Raw genomic sequence first — 17,168 nt, 5'->3', positions numbered from 1 at the left:
GATCATTCACTCTTATCAACACATAAACCGTTGACGTGCCTTTTTAAAGTTTAAGCTGAGAAAGCAATGTACATAATCTGAAACCCAACAGGAGGCTCTCTTTGTTTTAAACACACAATTGTTACCATTTAGTTTTGCTAATAACTAATTTTTGTAAATACACAATTGTTGCCGTTTAGTTTTGCTAATAACTAATCTTAGTAAATACACAATTGTTGCCATTTAGCTAATAACTAAAATTGTTGCCATTTGCTAATAATTAAAATTAGCTTCCGTATGTTTCTCCTAATAGAGCAGAGGCTTAAGTGTGGAACAGTGGAGGGGGTGGATGCCTACTATTTCTACAACATCATCTACATAAAGAACTTAAAGTGACGGAAGAATCGAAGCAAAAACTAAGAATCTGACATTTTAAATGATCTGCTTAAAAACAGGAATAGAAATGAAAGCATTGCTCCTAAGATACAGCTGTTGAAATGACTGTTTGTTAAAAAAAAAAATTGGTATTTAGCCACAAGAATTTGGGAAGACACAGACTATCCTCCATGTAGATTCTTCGCTTTGCCCAACACCTTGAGCCCTGGTGTTCCTGGTTTCCACAGCACTTCCCTGGTCTTGTTCTCTCCTCACCTTCCTGACCTCCAGTACACACCCCCAGGTTCAATTACTACCCACGGGCCTAAGACCTTCAAAGCTTTCAGCGCTGGACCCTGCAGTCCCGAACGCCTTCAGGAAGTCTCCGTTTCACCATCCCACAAGTGACTCAGAGGCAGTCGTCTCTACGTTAATGTCACCATCCTCCGTCTCACACCCCGACCTGGGCCTCAAGCACCTTGGACCACGTTCCAGCGAACCACACCCTCTTGCACTAAATGACTCTTGGCTTCCTCCTGCACTTATTCCAATGTGTGTACTCTTTGGTCCCCAACACGTTTTAAAATTTTATTGGAGTATAGTTGATTTACAATGTTGTGTTTAATTTCTGCTGTAGACCAAAGTGATTCAATTTTATATATACAGTGTATATATATATATATATAGAGAGAGAGAGAGAGAGAGAGAGAGTACAGTTTTATATATACCATTTTTATATGTATGCTCCTGCTGCTGCTGTTAAGTCACTTCAGTCATGTCCGACTCTGTGCGACCCCATAGATGGCAGCCCCCCAGGCTCCCCTGTCCCTGGGATTCTCCAGGCAAGAACACTGGAGTGGGTTGCCATTTCCTTCTCCAATGCATGAAAGTGAAAAGTGAAAGTGAAGTCGCTCAGTCATGTCCAACCCTCAGCGACCCCATGGACTGCAGCCCACCAGGCTCCTCCATCCATGTGAGTTTCCAGGCAAGAGTACTGGAGTGGGGTGCCATCGCCTTCTATATGAATGCACACTCTGTATATATTCTTTTCCATCATGGTTTCCTGGTGGCTCAGACAGTAAAGCCAGCAATGCGAGAGACCCTGGGTTGGGAAGATCCCCTGGAGAAGGAAATGGCAACCCCACTCCAGTACTCTTGCCTAGAAAATTCCATGGATGGAGGAGTCTGGTGGGCTATAGTCCATGGGGTTGCAAAGAGTTAGACATGACTGAGCAACTTCACTTTCTTTCTTTCTTATCACAGAATATGGGATGCAGTTCCCTTTCTCACACACTATGTATATTCTTTTCCATCGTGGTTTATCATAGAATATAGGATGCAGTACCCTTGCTCCAATGTAGGACCCATTGTTTATCCATCCTATGGATACTGGTTTCTGTCTGCTGATCCCAAACTCCCACAAGTCTGTTCTCTCTGTCGCTGAGTTCGTTTCTGTTTCCTAGTCAAGTTCCTTTGTGCCGTAATTTAGACTCCACGTGAGTGACATCTATGAAACAAGAACAGACTCACAGACATGGAGAACAGACTTGTGGCTGTGGAGGGTGGAAGGGAGGGTGGGGCTGGGGGTGGACCAGGACTTCAGGCTTAGCAGACCCAGCACGTATTCAATCACTGCCAAAGCTAACAGTTGCGGCCCCTGAAGACATCACTAGATTTTCTTTCCCGTTTTTTCAATATCAGCAAACACAGTTGGATGAGGACTCCTTCATGGTAAATAACTGCAACCACTCCCCCGCGTATGTCCTTAGTGCTGCCCGGGAGGCTCTTTGTTTTGAAACAATAGGTGACAATTATTTTTAATCTACGTGATTTAGCAGGAAGTCAAGTAGACTGATTTGGATCATATAATGAAGAAAATTTATGCAATATAGATAGTGAAAATGAAAGTCGGCTCAGTGGTGTCCAACTCTTTGTGACCCCAAGGACTATACAGTCCATGGAATTCTCCAGGCTGAGATACTGGAGTGGGTAGCCTTGCCCTTCTTCAGGGGGATCTTCCCAACCTAGGGATCAAACTCAGGTCTCCTGCATTGCAGGCGTATTCTTTACCAGCTGAGCCACCAAGGAAGCCCAAGGATACTGGAGTGGGTAGGCTATCCCTTTTCCAGGGGGATCTTCCTGACCCAGGAATCGAACCAGGGTCTCCTGCATTGCAGGCCGATTCTTTACCAGCTGAGCCACTGGGAAAGCTGATAGATTATATATAGTAGAAATACCTGTAATAAGCTCCATAGCAAAGTAGTATTTCCTATATAGTTATATTTGAACATCTTAATTTTTTAAAAAATTTCAGAATGATATCAGATGATGGATTTTTTCCCCCTTGTGTGGGTGAATGCTAAGTCACTTCAGTCGTGTCCGATTCTGTGCGACCCCATGGAATATAACGTGTTCAGGTTCCTCTGTCCATGGGGACTCTCCAGGCAAGAAACCTGGAGTGGGTTGCCATGCCCTCCTCCAGGGGATCTTCCCGACCGATGGATCAAGCCTGCATTGGAAGCCCTACCTCTTGTGTATTTATGATTAGAAGATAAGAAAAAAGCATGCCTTCTGTAGAGCAAAAGAGTAACAGAAGGGGAGGAGGAGGGTGCAGGGGAGGGAAAAAGGGAGCGGGTCTGGTCGGCTGGGAGGAAGTACGTACAAAGGGGAGGAGGGGGCTTCAGGTTCAGAGAACTCCCTGTGGGTAGGAGCCTGCAATGTTGGATCTATGGATTTTCGATTTTTCACCAAGACTTTTTGTGTGTCTGCAAGCCAGGCGGGACGCCCACCCCCCGGCCGGGACTCACCGTGCACATCGGGGGTCCGGAAGGTCCTGATGGTGGCGGGACCCTCCCCGCCTGCAGTCAGCACCTGCACCTCCAGGCGGTAGAGGGTGCCGGGCCGCAGACCCGGGACCAAGAGCTCGGGGTGATCCTGGGGAAAGGGAGGGAAGGCGTTGGGGGACACGGGGCCGTCAGGTGCTGCCTCTGACCACGACCCACGTCTGGACTCTCCTCCAGAGACCACACCCCCTCACTACGTCACCGTTAGAGACCACACCCCCTCGCGACGTCACCGTGTTACGCGCAGGTGTGGTTCGCTTGCTTCCACTCCACCATGTTCAGGGTCCCACGATCTGTCCACGTTCGCTGGAGACCCCCCCGCCCCCGGTGGTCTGGCCAGCAAGGAGACCCTGGCTCTTGGCAGCCAAGAGCTCACATGAGTCAGGCCAGTTCTTGCGGCTCACCCCCACCCTCTCCCGGGGACTGCATTTTCCATTCCTGAACCTAAGACTTTCCCAGGCTTTAAAAGTTTTCATCTGCACATCTTGTGATGTGAATTCTTGATAATCCACGTCTCGGGGAAACGCGCCAACTTGCGCTCCTTAAAAGACAGTATCTGTCAGTGCCCGCAGCCAAAAAATGTTTTTTATGCCAACGCAACCTAACGCACATACACAGAATAATTACTGTCCAATTCCATGGAAATTTTTTTTCCTTCCTGGATTTAAGTTTTTTTTTTTTCTCTTTTTGGAGCAAGAATTGCATATTCTAAGGGCATTTTGAGAGTTGGTAAAAACCCACACATGCTTTTTTTTGCCCCCCAAGCCAAGGAATTAAGTTGGCCTGGAAGGCACTCCAGCTCATTATGTGCTCTGGCTAGATTTGAAGGGGAAAATGAAGAGAAAGAACAAGGTTCTTTTTAGCTCTTTCCCCCCCCCCCCCAAATTTAGCACTTCAAACGGGGCACGTCTGCTTGGCCCAGAAGGACAGGGATTCAAAAGAACAGAATATGGTGAAACCTTTGTGTTCCGTGTGGACAGGAGAGGTCTCCTTAAGAGCTGGCCCTGGTCATCATGTTTAGCTAGATGATGGTTTCTCCTGAGTTTATGATGATCATAGTTAATCTACAGGAACCCTGATGGTGTGCTCTGATTCTTACAAAAGAATTCTCTGGGGGCCCACAGGAATCCTGGTGGTGTATTCTGATTCTTGCAAAAGAATTCACACAGGAGAAGAAAGCCTACACGTGAGTCTCAACACGTTGCCCCTGCAGTGGGGGTTTGGGGTGCCCAACTGCCTCCCCCAGGGATGCTCCCTCCGGGTGGGGGGGAACCCACCCCGAGATGGGGCAGGTGGGCGGGCACTCACCGCGGGCAGAATCTGAGACTGAGAGATGATGCTGTTTGGGAGGCTGTTGGGCCGGCTCTCAGTGGTGACCTCGGCCCAGGTCACTTGGAAGCCGGTGGCCGGCCGCGGCAAGCCTGCCTGGTTCACCCTCCAGGAGAAGTGCCCTGTGATGTTGGCATCGTGTACCATGAAGGAGGCGGACAGGTTCTCAGGTTTGGCCTGCACTTTGGGGTGCATGTGACTGTGACCTGTGGGCGCAGGAAGGGGAACCGTGAAGCGGTTAGAGGGGTGGAGAGAGGGCAGCCCCAGAGTAGACGGTGTTCAGACTGCCATTCTCTGGGCCCCAGGGTCAGCGACCCAACCTCCCTTGAGCAGGGGGAGGTCCCATGGCCGCCTGGGCAGATGGCATCTGAGCTGGACCCTCATCTCTGCAGCTCTGTGCCTAGTGGCTGCTGATGGCTCTAGGCCATCAGGGTCATTTGCCAGTCCAGCTTGCAGATGGGAGTGGACGATGCAGAAAAGAGTGCTGTGATCTCAGAGGACCCGGCCACTGAGAGGGCAGGAGTGGGTGCTGGGGGAGGGGGCAGGTGGGGAAGGCTGGGGTCGTGGTGAGAGCCGTCGGCAGTGACCAAAACCAGCTCCCGGGCGGGGCTTCTGAGGATAAGTGTCCCTTGATGTGGGCCAGGGCTGCAGAAGGTGGAGATGGGGGATGGAAAGGCTGTGAAGGGTAACGCCCCTGGGGCCGGGCTGAACACAAGTCAAGTGAGCTACATGAGGCGCCCCAGAGCACCTGTGGAGAGATACCGGCCCCCCTTCTAAGGGCTTGGGCTTCCAAGGTTGGGCTTCCCTGGTGGCTCAGCTGGTAAAGAATCCACCTGTAATACAGGAGACCCTGATTCCATTCCTGGGTTGGGAAGATCCCCTGGAGAAGGGATAGGCTACCCACTCTAGTATTCTTGGGCTTCCCTGGTGGCTTAGCTAGTAAACAATCTGTGTGTAATGAGGGAGACCTGGGATCCATCCCTAGGTTGGGAAGATCCCCCTGGAGAAGGGAAAAGCTACCCACTCCAGTATTCCGGCCTGGAGAATTCTATGGACTGTACAGTCCATGGGGTCGCAAAGAGTCTGACACCACTGAGCGACTTTCACTTTCACTTCTAAGGGCTGATCCTTCAGCAAAGCCTGGGTCGCTAAGTGCAGCTGGACTTCAGAGGCTATGCGAGTGTCTGTATATACACGTTCCCTTTAGACAGGGCTGTCCTAGGGCCGTCTAGAAAGGGGTGATCCTTATGGGTTTCGGGGCCTTGTGAATCGCGCTTTGGAGCTGTGCCTAGCACCGTGCCCCTCTGGGGATTCCAGGTGACACGTACCCTCCTCCGCGCCGGGGCAGCTGAAGTGCTTGTGGGTCTTGCCCTTGAGCGCGGAGCACGGCGGGGTCGTGAAGGATGCGCTCTCCGCCTTCCAGCGGCCCTGGGGCCGCGCGGCTTGCACAATCACCTTGTATTTGCAGGAGAACGACAGGTCTGGAAGAATCATGTAGTTTTCCTAGAGTGAGACGGAGACAGAGAGAACACGTCAGCTGTAAAAATCTCATGAGGGAGCAGACTTGGCAGGAGATGCGATGATGTCCCAGCAGGTTGTCTTCTTGCATGTGGCAGGGTGTGTGTGTGTGTATGTGTGTAATAAGGCCTTTACACAAACCACACAAGGTCCCCTCCGAGATGATTTACAACCATGACCCGCTCCTGGGGCGAGGAGGGGGTCACCCAGGCTCTAGAATAACTGAGTGGAAGCATTCAGTCCATGGCAGCCGCATTCTGACCATCACGATCCAGCGTGGGGAGCTGGCTGGACAGGGAGGGTGAAAGGCTGTGAACATCAACCTGAATTGTTATTAAAAAAAAAAAAAAGCTAACTTGGGCTTCCTCCCAGACACAGGCTCAGTTTAGACCTGAGTCTTTCCTGAAGGCAGAGAAGACATTCTGGAGCCGTGTCTCTTCTCCCCTCTCTGGAGGGCTCTCTCTGTTGCTTCCGGCTGGAGTGTGATGATTAAACAGAATTACGAGGCCAGACTCAACCGTGGAGGGCTGATGGGGCTGGGACTGTCGCCTTACAGGAAGAGGAAGCTGACGGGGATGGTTGTAACAAGCCAGTGTGAGGTTTCTTACCCTTGGTGTGTTAGGGGGTGTGTGTCAATTCTGGACCAGCAGTTCTATTAGGGTGTGTGTGTCAATTCTAGGCAAGCAGTTGTATTAGGGTGTTTGTGTCAATTGCAGGCGAGCAGTTGTGTTATGGTGTGTGGGTCAATTCTAGACAAGCAGTTGTCACGGCCTCCTGCCCCCATACAACAGCTGCAGCTGGGAGCATGTCTGGGACCCTTAACGTCAGAAGAGCACGTGCTGGGGCCCAGGACGGGCGGGTCTTCCACCCCCAGCACAAGCTGGCACAAGGTAGGGATGTAGCTGAAGGTGAGGCTGAGGGACAGGGTTGCAGAGAAACCCTGGGGAAATTTTCCCATTTGCCCTGGGAAAATGAGGCCTTCAGGTCACGGGGGGTTCTGACTCAGAATGGAGAAGAGAATTCCGAGCTTCTGTGTGATTAAGATAAAACACTCCCAGGCTGACAGCGTTTGCCCTGGGAGCTCCTTGTGAGCTGTGTCTGGAATCTCCGTGTCTCAGGGTCCCCCCGCCATGCTGACAACATGCAGGGATGAGGGGTGAGTGAACACGTCACCCTGTGCCTCCTCCCCACCTGTTCTGAAGGTAACGGGTCAGTGACCAAGTCACCCATGGCACGTTCAGCCCACACCTCTTCCTCTCCAGCTGTGCCTACAGGGTGGGTGCGTCTAAGAGCCCCTGAGCACCTCCATTTCAAGACTCTTCCTCCTCACCTGGGTCACGGCTGAGGATGCCTCCAGCCTGGTGGATTCATTGTGGGTGCAGACTTCCGGAAACCACTCCACGTGATACTGTCCGATGCTGGGATCTGTAAGGTGAACACAGTTAAGTGAAAAAAAAAAAAGAAAAAAAGAACAGTCCACAAGCAAGAGGGCTCACGGCCCAACGTTCCTGAAGCTGGAGAGAACAGGAAGGGGGCAGAGGACCCTACAGGCAATGCAGACGGGCACCCGCCAGGCCGAGGATGGAGGTCTCCCCAAATTCTGCCTGCTGTTTCCTCAATAGAAAATCAGCTCAGGACTTCCCCGATGGTCCAGTGGTTGGGACTCTACCTTCCAATGCAGGGAGTGTTGGTTCCATCACTGTTTGGGGATCTAAGATCCCACACGCCTCATGGACAAAGAACCAAAGCGTAAAACGGAAGCGATATCGCTTCACTCGTTCTGTGAAGACTTCAAAAACAGTCCGTATCAAAGAAATGTTCAAGAATGGAGTAGGAGAAAAGAATGAAGTCGGGGGAAACATAATAGAGCATAAAAGGAAAAGTAAATTGAGATACGAGAACCAGATAGGAAAAAAAAATCATGAGAAAAGTGACAGTGTGATGCCTCCGCAGAGGTCTTGAGCCTAACCCAGCCGTGGCGCCCACGGTAACGAAACCTGAAGAGAATGTGGGATGCCCAGCGTCCATCTTCTTCTTTCCTAGGTGATGAGAGAGATTCCGCAGGAGTCTCTCAATCCTGCATATTTCTGAGGAAGCTGGTGGAAGAAATCCTAAAGCCGGGCCAGGAGTAAACGCCTGGCCTTTCCTCACCCTGAAGGCCTGGCCACCCCAGTGTGCTCCGTGTGGACTTGGTGTGGACTCCGAGTGTGCTCTGTGTGGACTCCATATGTGCACCGTGTGTGCTCCGTGTGTGCTCTGTGTGTGCTCCATGCAGACTCTGTATGCTCCATATGTGCTCTGTGTGTGCTGTGTGGATTCCATGTGTGCTCTGTGTGGACTCCGTGTGCTCCATGTGGGCTCTGTGTGTGCTCTGTGTGTGTTCCATGCGGACTCTGTATGTGCTCCATGTGTGCTGTGTGAATTCCATGTGTGCTCTGTGTGGACTCTGTGTGTGCTCCGTGTGGACTCTGTATGTGCTCTGTGTGGACTCTGCGTGTGCTCAGTGTGTGCTGTATGGACTCCGTGTGTGCTGTGTGGATTCCATGTGTGCTCTGTGTGGACTCCATGTCTGCTCCATGTGTGCTCTGTGTGTGCTGTGTGTGTGTTCAGCGTGTGCTCTGTGTGTGCTGTGTGGACTCCGTGTGTGCTCTGTGTGGACTCTGTGTGGACTCCATGTGCTCTGTGTGTGCTCTGTGTAGACTCCATGTCTGCTCCGTGTGTGCTCCGTGTGGACTCTGCATGTGCTCCATGTGTGCTCTATGTGGACTCTGTGTGGACTCTGTGTGGACTCCATGTCTGCTCCGTGTGTGCTCTGTGTAGACTCCATGTCTGCTCCGTGTGTGCTCTGTGTGGACTCTGTGTGTGCTCTGTGGACTCTGCATGTGCTCCATGTGTGCTCTGCGTGGACTCCGTGTGGATTCCATGTCTGCTCCATGTGTGCTCCGTGTGGACTCTGTGTGTGCTCTTTGTGTGCTCCATGTGCACAGGGTCTCCTCCTCAGGAGACGAGGGTGAGAACAGTCTGCAGTGAGTGCGCCCCAGCCTCGCCAGCTGTGTGACCCCTGCAGAATCAGACCGCTCCCCCAGCACCCAGAGAACTGGGCGCCTTACGTAACGTCTCCACTTCCAGCCCGAGCGGCACATTTTCTGTCCATGTCTTTTCTTTGGGTGATCGACCGAGTGGAAAAAAAAGACAAAAGTGCTTCAGAGCCGGGCCTGAGTGTGGGAACAGAGGCTGGGCCGGGTTTATCAATCACCCAGTGATTCCCTGGGCGGGTGTGAAAGGCATCGCCCCCCACCCCACCCCTGGGGTGATCAGCCTCGCATCCCGGCCGCACTCAAACCAAGCATTTGATGGGAGGTTTTCAGAGCGCAGACCTCTTTGAGGGAGTGCTAGGTCTGCTGGGAACTTGCTCTGGAGCACTTCGGGAAATGAGAAAAGGAGGACTTTTCCACCAGAAAGTAAAGAGATACCAAGCAGGCATCAATGCTGTTTAGCTAAAAAGGGTTGAGGCTGTAACTTCGTACATGGCAGACATCAAGAGCTGTGGGTTGACTGGAGAAGAAATGTACATTATACACAAAGTATGAAGTCAAGTGATGAGCGAATTTGTACCCTTTCTTTCAACAGGTGCTGCTGCTCAACGCATCGTGCTCAAATGACCTCCCAGAGGCAGCTGGACTCGTGGACCCGAAATATGGAGGCGTCTGGGTAAGTAACAGCGTGTGTGGGTGACATCCACGTTAGGTTGGACAGAGGCGGGATACAGGTGAATACAGAACCATCATGACAGAAGCACGGTGTACTGACGAGACGGTCACGGCGATGACTAGAGCATGGGCACAGCTCGCGGAAGGGGTGGGCAGAGCCCTGCGCAGAGCAGGTAGCGGTGGGCAGGGTGCCACCCAACGCCCCTGTGTGCCCCAAAGCAAACTCACTTCTGTACGTGGTGAACCCCTGCATCCCTCAAGCCCACAAAGCAAATCAAAGCATTTGCTGCTGCCGCTGAAAGGATCAGACTTTTCATCTTAATGTAAAATCCCACTGGACAGGTGGGTGCCCCCCCACCCACCCCGTATCGGAGAGCGTGATTCGCACCACAGAGAAGAGGCCAGTTCCTGCCAAGTCCGGAGCAGGGCACAGCAGGGTCCTCACAGTCCCCGGTGCGGAGCAGCCAAGTGGACCCCACTTTGCCGCGCTACAGCTGTGCGACGTGCAATTGTTACCCACGGCTCCAGGTCCCTCAAGAACCCACGTGTTCCTATAGCACGGTTCACAGGAGCACGTACTGAGCCACACATCCGATGGCCCCTCCCACCCTTTAGCTCTGCAAGCTGCCGGCTCTGAGTGCACACCCTGGGTCTCTGGACACGGACCCCCACCTTGGTGAGGATCTCCGTGCAAACCCAAGGCTTTCCAATCACTTCCCGTGGCTGGCTCAGCAGACTCCACACCCTAGGTTCCTACCCCCCTGTGTTCCCTCTGCCTTTATTTAACGATGCCTTTGGTTTCCTGTATCTGTGAGGCTCTGACTTCCTAGGGCCTGGTGGGACGGCCCTCCCCGGGATGGCCTTATGTCCAGAGAGCAGACAGCTCACCTGCAGGCATCCGTGTTCTGTGCAGACCGGCCGACCCAGAGCCTGCACCCCAGCATCCCCTCAAAGGGGGGACCCTCACCCTCGGGGTCACCAGGTCCACCCTCATCAGCCCCCCAGGGCCAGGGAACTGCGGCAGCCTGTGTCCAGAGCCTGAGCTTCCCTGGTGGCTCAGATGGTAAAGAATCTGCCTGCAATGCAGGAGACCCAGGTTCCATCCCTGGGTCAGGAAGATCCCCTGGAGGAGGGCATGGCAACCCACTCCAGTGTTCTTGCCTGGAGAATCCACATGGACAGAGGAGCCTGGCGGGCTACAGACTCGCAAAGAGTTGGACATGACCGAGCGACTAAATCACCACCACTTCCCAGAGCCCACTGTGATGATCCAGACCCGCCAACCCCCAGAATGACCAGTGTTTCCTGTCCCACCCCCCAATAGAAAGCACGGTCAAGGTTCCTGAGCACTGTTTCTGCCTCCTGCCCGACCCTGGGGTCTCCCTGAGAGGCATTGGAGGGCCCTCAGTTTGGCCACCAAGAGTCCCAAACCATCTTCTCAACAGCAGGTTGTCTGTTGATCAGTTGCCTTCCACCAAACCCACACTGCAAAACACAGTTTACAGGAACTGCCTGTCTTTCCCGCAGGCCTTTATAGAATGTTTTCAGACACAACTCGCAGTCCAAGCTTTTCCAAGGTGGGTCAAACAGTGGCCTGCATCTCACATCCAGTCTGCAGCCGTCTTGTAACTCGCACAAGTTAGGGCTTAGAAAGTCACCGTGAACACACCATACTAAATCCTGGGTGGCTGCTCCTTGGTGCAAATGCAGAGTTACGGGATTCCTGTGCTGATAGGTATCGTTGTCTGCCAATCAGGAAGTAACCTGTTTTAATGTGTTTGTTTTTTTTAAAAACTTACTACATCTCTCTTAAAAGCATTAGTCGCCCCAGTCATGTCTGACTCTTTTGTGATCTCCATGGGCTCACTGTAGCCTGCCAGGTTCCTCTGTCTTGTCTGAGCTTCTCCAGGCAAGAGCACCGGAGTGGGTGGCCATTTCCTTCTCCAGGGGAATCTTCTCCACTCCCAGACGGAACCCACGTCTCCCGCACTGCAGGGGGATTCTTTACCATCTGGGCCACCAGGGAAACCCAAATCTAATCTAAGAGATATTACAATTATTTATGAACTGAAAGAACTCTAGGGAATGGCAATCCGCTCCAGTGTTCTTGCCTGGAGAATTCCATGGACAGAGAAGCCCAGTGGGTTACAGTCCGTGGGGTTGCAAAGAGTCACACGACTGAGCCACTAACACACACACACACACACACACACACACACAAAGAACTCTAGTAGAAAACATTTTCACAGTCCCGGATAGAAGGACAGCAAGTGTCTTTTGTCTCCAGCCCCACTGTATTTTAATCCGTCATCATCTCAGAACCCACAAACTTAACTGCCTTTTTACCTTTTTTGGGGCTTCCCTGGTGGCTCAGCTGGTAAAGAATCCACCTGCAATGCGGGAGACCTGGGTTTGATCCCTGGGTTGGGAAGATCCCCTGGAGAAGGGAAAGACAACCCACTCCAGTATCCTGGCCTGGAGAATCCCATGGGCTGTATAGTCCATGGGGTCGCAGAGAGTCAGACACGACTGAGCGACTTGCATAGTTACTTTCTTCCCCTTTTTCAGAGCATCCTCACGGGCTCTCAGTGTGACCCCGGCCCCTGACACGCAGCCTCAAGCCTGAATCGGGGGCTCTCCTCTCGCTGTTGCTGGAGGCGGCTCCACGTTACTACCTTCCTCACACTGAGCTCACGATGCCACAGGCCACACCTGCAGGGAGACGGGCCCGCCGCCCACCTCCACTGCCAGGTGGGGCATCACCTTCTTCCTGGGGAGCCTTAGGGGGCAGCTCTGCTCTCTGGGCCACTTTTACACAGAACAGATCTCAACAAGACAGACACAGCGTCCACGGCAGGAAAGCAGACCACGCTGAGGTTGTGTTCCCGGTTCGAGAGCAGAACCGAGAGGGCAGCGGCGGGTGGGAACGTGGACATGGGGTCCCTTCCAGCCCAGCACCACGCCCTTCACAAGCATCTCCACCGAGGACCACAAGCACCCCAGGACTGGCGCATAAAGCCCAGTGACTCCACAAATCCGCAAGTCCCGTGGGCACGCACGATCCACAGCCTGTCTTTCCTTTTCAAATGAGTAGCGTAACGTAGAGCTTTAAAGACACACAGTCCACAGCATGTTCACGTGTTACCTTCAAGCCATGCATGCGTGCTCAGTCACTTAGTCATGCCGACTCTTTGCCACCCCATGGACTGTAGCCAGTCAGGTTCCTCTGTCCAGAGGATTCTCCAAGCAAGAATAGTGGAGTGGGTTGCCATGACCTCCTCCAGGGGATCTTCCCCACCCAGGGTTGGCACGCGCGTCTCTTACGACCCCTGCATTTGCAGGCGGGTTCTTTACCACTAGCACCATGTGGAAGCCCTCCTTTGAACCAGTCCTCACCTCTTGCTGCAAAGATACTGACGCAACTGATTCCAGAGTCATCACTCGGTGTGTGTAGTGACCACATGCCGGACCACAACTCCAGCACCTCACACGCCGTCTCAGGGGGTTCTGACCTCACTCACCCCTTCCCTCCTCTGGAAGCCACCCTGGCTCTGCTCCGCCTCTGCCTCAGCGCTCCCCAGGGTTCTCCAGTTCCTCTGGGCAGTCACTGTTGGGGACCCTGGCCACCTCACCCCGCTTTGTGCGGGCCGTTGAGACGGGTCTCGATTCCTCTTCCCTCTATAGCAGCGGTCCCCGACTTTCGTGGTAGTACCAGGGACCCGTTTCGTGGAAGATGCCTTTTCCACGGATAGGGGTGAGGGGTGCGGGTGGATGGTTTCTGAGATCATTCAAGTGCATTCCTGGAGAAGGCAATGGCACCCCACTCCAGTACTCTTGCCTGGAAAAATCCCATGGACGGAGGAGTCTGGTAGGCTACAGTCCATGGGGTCACTGAGAGTCGGACACGACTGAGTGACTTCACTTTCACGAGTGGCGTTCCATCTGCTGTGTGCTTTGTCTTATTATTTATTCCATCAGCTCCACCTCTGAGCACCAAGCATTAGATTCGAGGTTCGGGACCGCTGCTCTAGGGGATCTTAAGTTCTTCCCTTACTTAAGAACGTATTCTTAAACTCCGACTTACTCCAATAGGAGTACTACAAGTGAACCGTGTTTTACATACAATGGTTGCTTGGAGACACTCAATTGCAGTGACTTCTCTTACTTATAAATAATACTACTACCTGTTTCCATATCACTAGTGGAACAGTTAGACCTGTTTTCTAATGACTGGTAAACTGATCAAGTAACCCAGAAGAAAGCAAAGAAAAAAGTGCTTCTGACCGATCCTTATTTTGAATAAACAGAAATAAAAGAGGCAGAAAGGAATTTCAAGCAAACATGATGCCTATAACCATCACTTTCATTCAACATTGTACTCTAAGTCTCAGCCAGCATTAAGACAGGGCAAAGAAGCAAAAATGTGCAAAGCCTGGAAAGGAAAATGTAACTTTCTTATGATTTACTGACAACATGATCATTTTCATAGAAAATGCTGGAAATCAAGTATGCTTCAATTAAAAAATTTTTTTCTTTGGGGGGGGGGAAAAGGGAAAGAAAAATAAAGGAACATGGATGCCCTACGCTGGATCCTTACGACAGAAATGAAATCCAAACGAAAGCCAGGTGAGAAGTAAAGATGGAACAATGCCACTCCTTGGATGTAAGGAGGGCACCTGAGTGACCCTGTGTGAGGAGGGCACTCACACAGGAAACGGAGCCCAGTGGACCTGAAGGAAGCAAAACGATGAACTGATCATCCCTTAAAGGAAGAGCTATTAAGAAACTGAAAAAAAAAAAAAAAAGTAGAGAAAGACTTAGATAAAACCAGGAACGACCTGGGTAAAACCAGCATAGCCATTTCCCTTCTCCAGGGGATCTTTCCAACCCAGGGATCGAACCCGGGTCTCCCCTGTTGCAGGCACATTGTTTACTGTCTGAGCCAGTGTGAAGCCCCAGTGAAAGTAAAAGTTGTTCAGTTGTGTCTGACTCTTTGTGACCCAGGCCAGAGTACTGGAGTGGGTAGCCTATCCTTTCTCCAGGGGATCTTCCCTACCCAGGAATTGTACCGGGGTCTCCTGCATTGCAGGAGGATTCTTTCCCAACTGAGCCACCAGGGAAGCCCAGTGAAGCCCCAAAGTAAGAACTATCAGGAAATGGAAAGAAATAAAAGTAGAAAGAAACTAAGATGAAACCAGCACATGACTCGAATACCCCATACATAAAGGACTCTTGCAGGACAGACTGGCTAAACCACCTAGACAGTGCTTTGGAAAAGAGGAGCCCCATCGCCAATAAACTCACGACGAGGTGTTCAACCCCTGGACGAGCAGCAACACGCAAGAACAAAGAGCAGCGAGCCATCACGACACACGTACCAGAAGGGCTGAGCTGAGGAAAAGATGGATTCTCCACTTGGGGAGACTGTGTGGAGAACATCTAAGCCTCTCTGTGGGCGGGTGCATGGTCCAAGCTCTGTGCAAGACTCTTCTAGGGGTCTACGTCCTCTGACCTAAGACTCTCACCTCTGGGTGGGGGGGATATGTATGCACATGTGTGACTCAGAAGGTGTGTTCACAGGTGCTGTTCTTTTCCATCTTTAAGATTCTTTGATGCAGATCCTTTGAAAAGTATTCAATTTGCTACATCACTTCTGTTTTATGTTTCGTTTCGCTTTTGGCCCCAAGGCATGTGTGATCCTAGCTTCCCGACCAGGGACGGAACCCGCGACCCCTGCGTTGGAAGGTGATGTCTTGACCACTGGACCGCCAGGGAAGTCCTTCTTCCCAGCCCATCACTGGGGCCAACCAAATCTCCAGCCACTGTTGACAAGAAACATCACAGCTGGAGGTGTCCCGGGCACAAAACGGTACAGCAAGATGAGTGGATGAATCAGTGCTTCCTGCAGGAGACTGGGTGAGTCTCCCCCATGTACTGTTCACTGCGGGAAGCCAGGTACAGGTCGTTAAGATCCTGCCTGGATAAACTCAAGTACAGGTACAACACGTGTGCACGTCAGGATGTTGGTGGTTTACTCCTCTGTGCCTGAGATGCTTTCATCTCCCGTATGTTCACCTTTTCCTTAGATGAGATGCTTACATGTTCGATAATAAAACGTGTTATTTCATTGATACTAATGTCATATGGACGTACGATGCTAATTTTAAATTGGTAAGGACAGTCATCCTCCGATACCCACTGGAGGCTGGGGATCGGAACCCCCACCTTGAATACCAAATTCCAAGGATGGATGCTGGAGTCCCACAGTGAGCCCTTCATACCTGCGGGTTCTGCATCCTTGCGTTCAACCAGCTGCTGACCGTAGACAAGAGTACGGGACCCACAGGCCAGTGAATCTGCAGATGCAGAACCCGCTGATGTGGAGAGCTGACTGTACAACAGATTAAATAAATTCTATCATTTAACGTTAACTTAATATGAATATTAAAATTAATCAATTAATATTAATTTAAATGTTGCAATATGTATACGTAATGTTACTTTAGTAATATTGAATAAATTTAAATTAACATATAATAGTAATAAAATACTAAACCTTATTGGTAATGTTATTTTAGCTACAGAATGAATTTGAGCAGCTTGGAAGAAAATTCCAGAACGAGAGCTCCAGCATAAATATCCCAGCACATGAGCTGATAACACTGAGTAAAACAGTGCCTCAGAAAAGTAAGAATTTTGAAAACTAATTCATGAAACCATTTTGCCTAAAAGAGATTTTGTGTCTTAAAATGCATAGAAGTGATAATACGTATGTCAATTATCTCTAAAAGCAGTATTTCAGTAATGCAAAACAAATACTCTTAGGAAACAAAGGAATGAAAGGAATTTATCTCAACGATAAAAAGAAAACAGAATCTATTCTAAGGATGAACATTCACTGCAGTATTAACGATAAAACAAATTCTGAAGGCAACTAAACGTTTGGCTACAGTGCAATTATGACAGCCCATAATATCCATCAAAGTAACCATTTCAAAACGTTATTAAAAAGACTAACAGTATATAAAATGCAAATATATTATTTGAAAATGTGGTCATTTTACATACACACACACACACACACACACACATAAAAATGGCTTCCCTGGTGGCTCAGCCTGCAATCCAAGAGACCTGGGTTCGATCACTGGCTCGGGAAGATCCCCTGGAGAAGGGAACGGCAACCCACTCCAGCATTCTTGCCTGGAGAATCCCATGGACAGAGGAGCCTGGCGGGCTACAGTCCACGGGGTCCCAAAGAGTCAGACACGACTGAGAGACTACAGTTCAGTTCGGTTCAGTCACTCAGTCGTGTCTGACTCTTTGCGACCCCATGAATCACAGCATGCCAGGCCTCCCTGTCCATCACCAGCTCCCAGAGCTCACCCAAACTCATGTGCATCAAGTCGGTGAT

The 17,168-nt window shown here is 51.0% G+C and overlaps 1 protein-coding gene and 1 long non-coding RNA gene across 2 annotated transcripts in view; one reads left to right on the top strand and one right to left on the bottom strand.

Annotated features, from left to right (window-relative positions):
- LOC129639018 (uncharacterized) overlaps positions 1-945 on the top strand; it is a 49,726-nt gene extending 48,781 nt beyond the window's left edge. The window contains exon 3 of the long non-coding RNA XR_008708132.1: positions 659-945. This is a non-coding gene — a long non-coding RNA (uncharacterized LOC129639018). The remainder of the gene's footprint in view (positions 1-658) is intronic.
- ANOS1 (anosmin 1) overlaps positions 1-17,168 on the bottom strand; it is a 206,732-nt gene that overhangs the window by 5,065 nt on the left and 184,499 nt on the right. The window contains exons 10-13 of the mRNA XM_055563812.1: positions 7,375-7,469; positions 5,855-6,029; positions 4,506-4,732; positions 3,162-3,288 (exon numbers count right to left, since the gene is read on the bottom strand). Coding sequence (XP_055419787.1) covers positions 3,162-3,288; positions 4,506-4,732; positions 5,855-6,029; positions 7,375-7,469 — 624 coding nt within the window. The remainder of the gene's footprint in view (positions 1-3,161; positions 3,289-4,505; positions 4,733-5,854; positions 6,030-7,374; positions 7,470-17,168) is intronic.

Source organism: Bubalus kerabau, chromosome X, assembly GCF_029407905.1.
Source record: "Bubalus kerabau isolate K-KA32 ecotype Philippines breed swamp buffalo chromosome X, PCC_UOA_SB_1v2, whole genome shotgun sequence".
Lineage (NCBI taxonomy): Eukaryota > Metazoa > Chordata > Mammalia > Artiodactyla > Bovidae > Bubalus > Bubalus kerabau.
The sequence above is the reverse complement of the archived record's forward strand: the minus strand, read 5'-3'. Positions and strand labels throughout refer to the sequence as shown.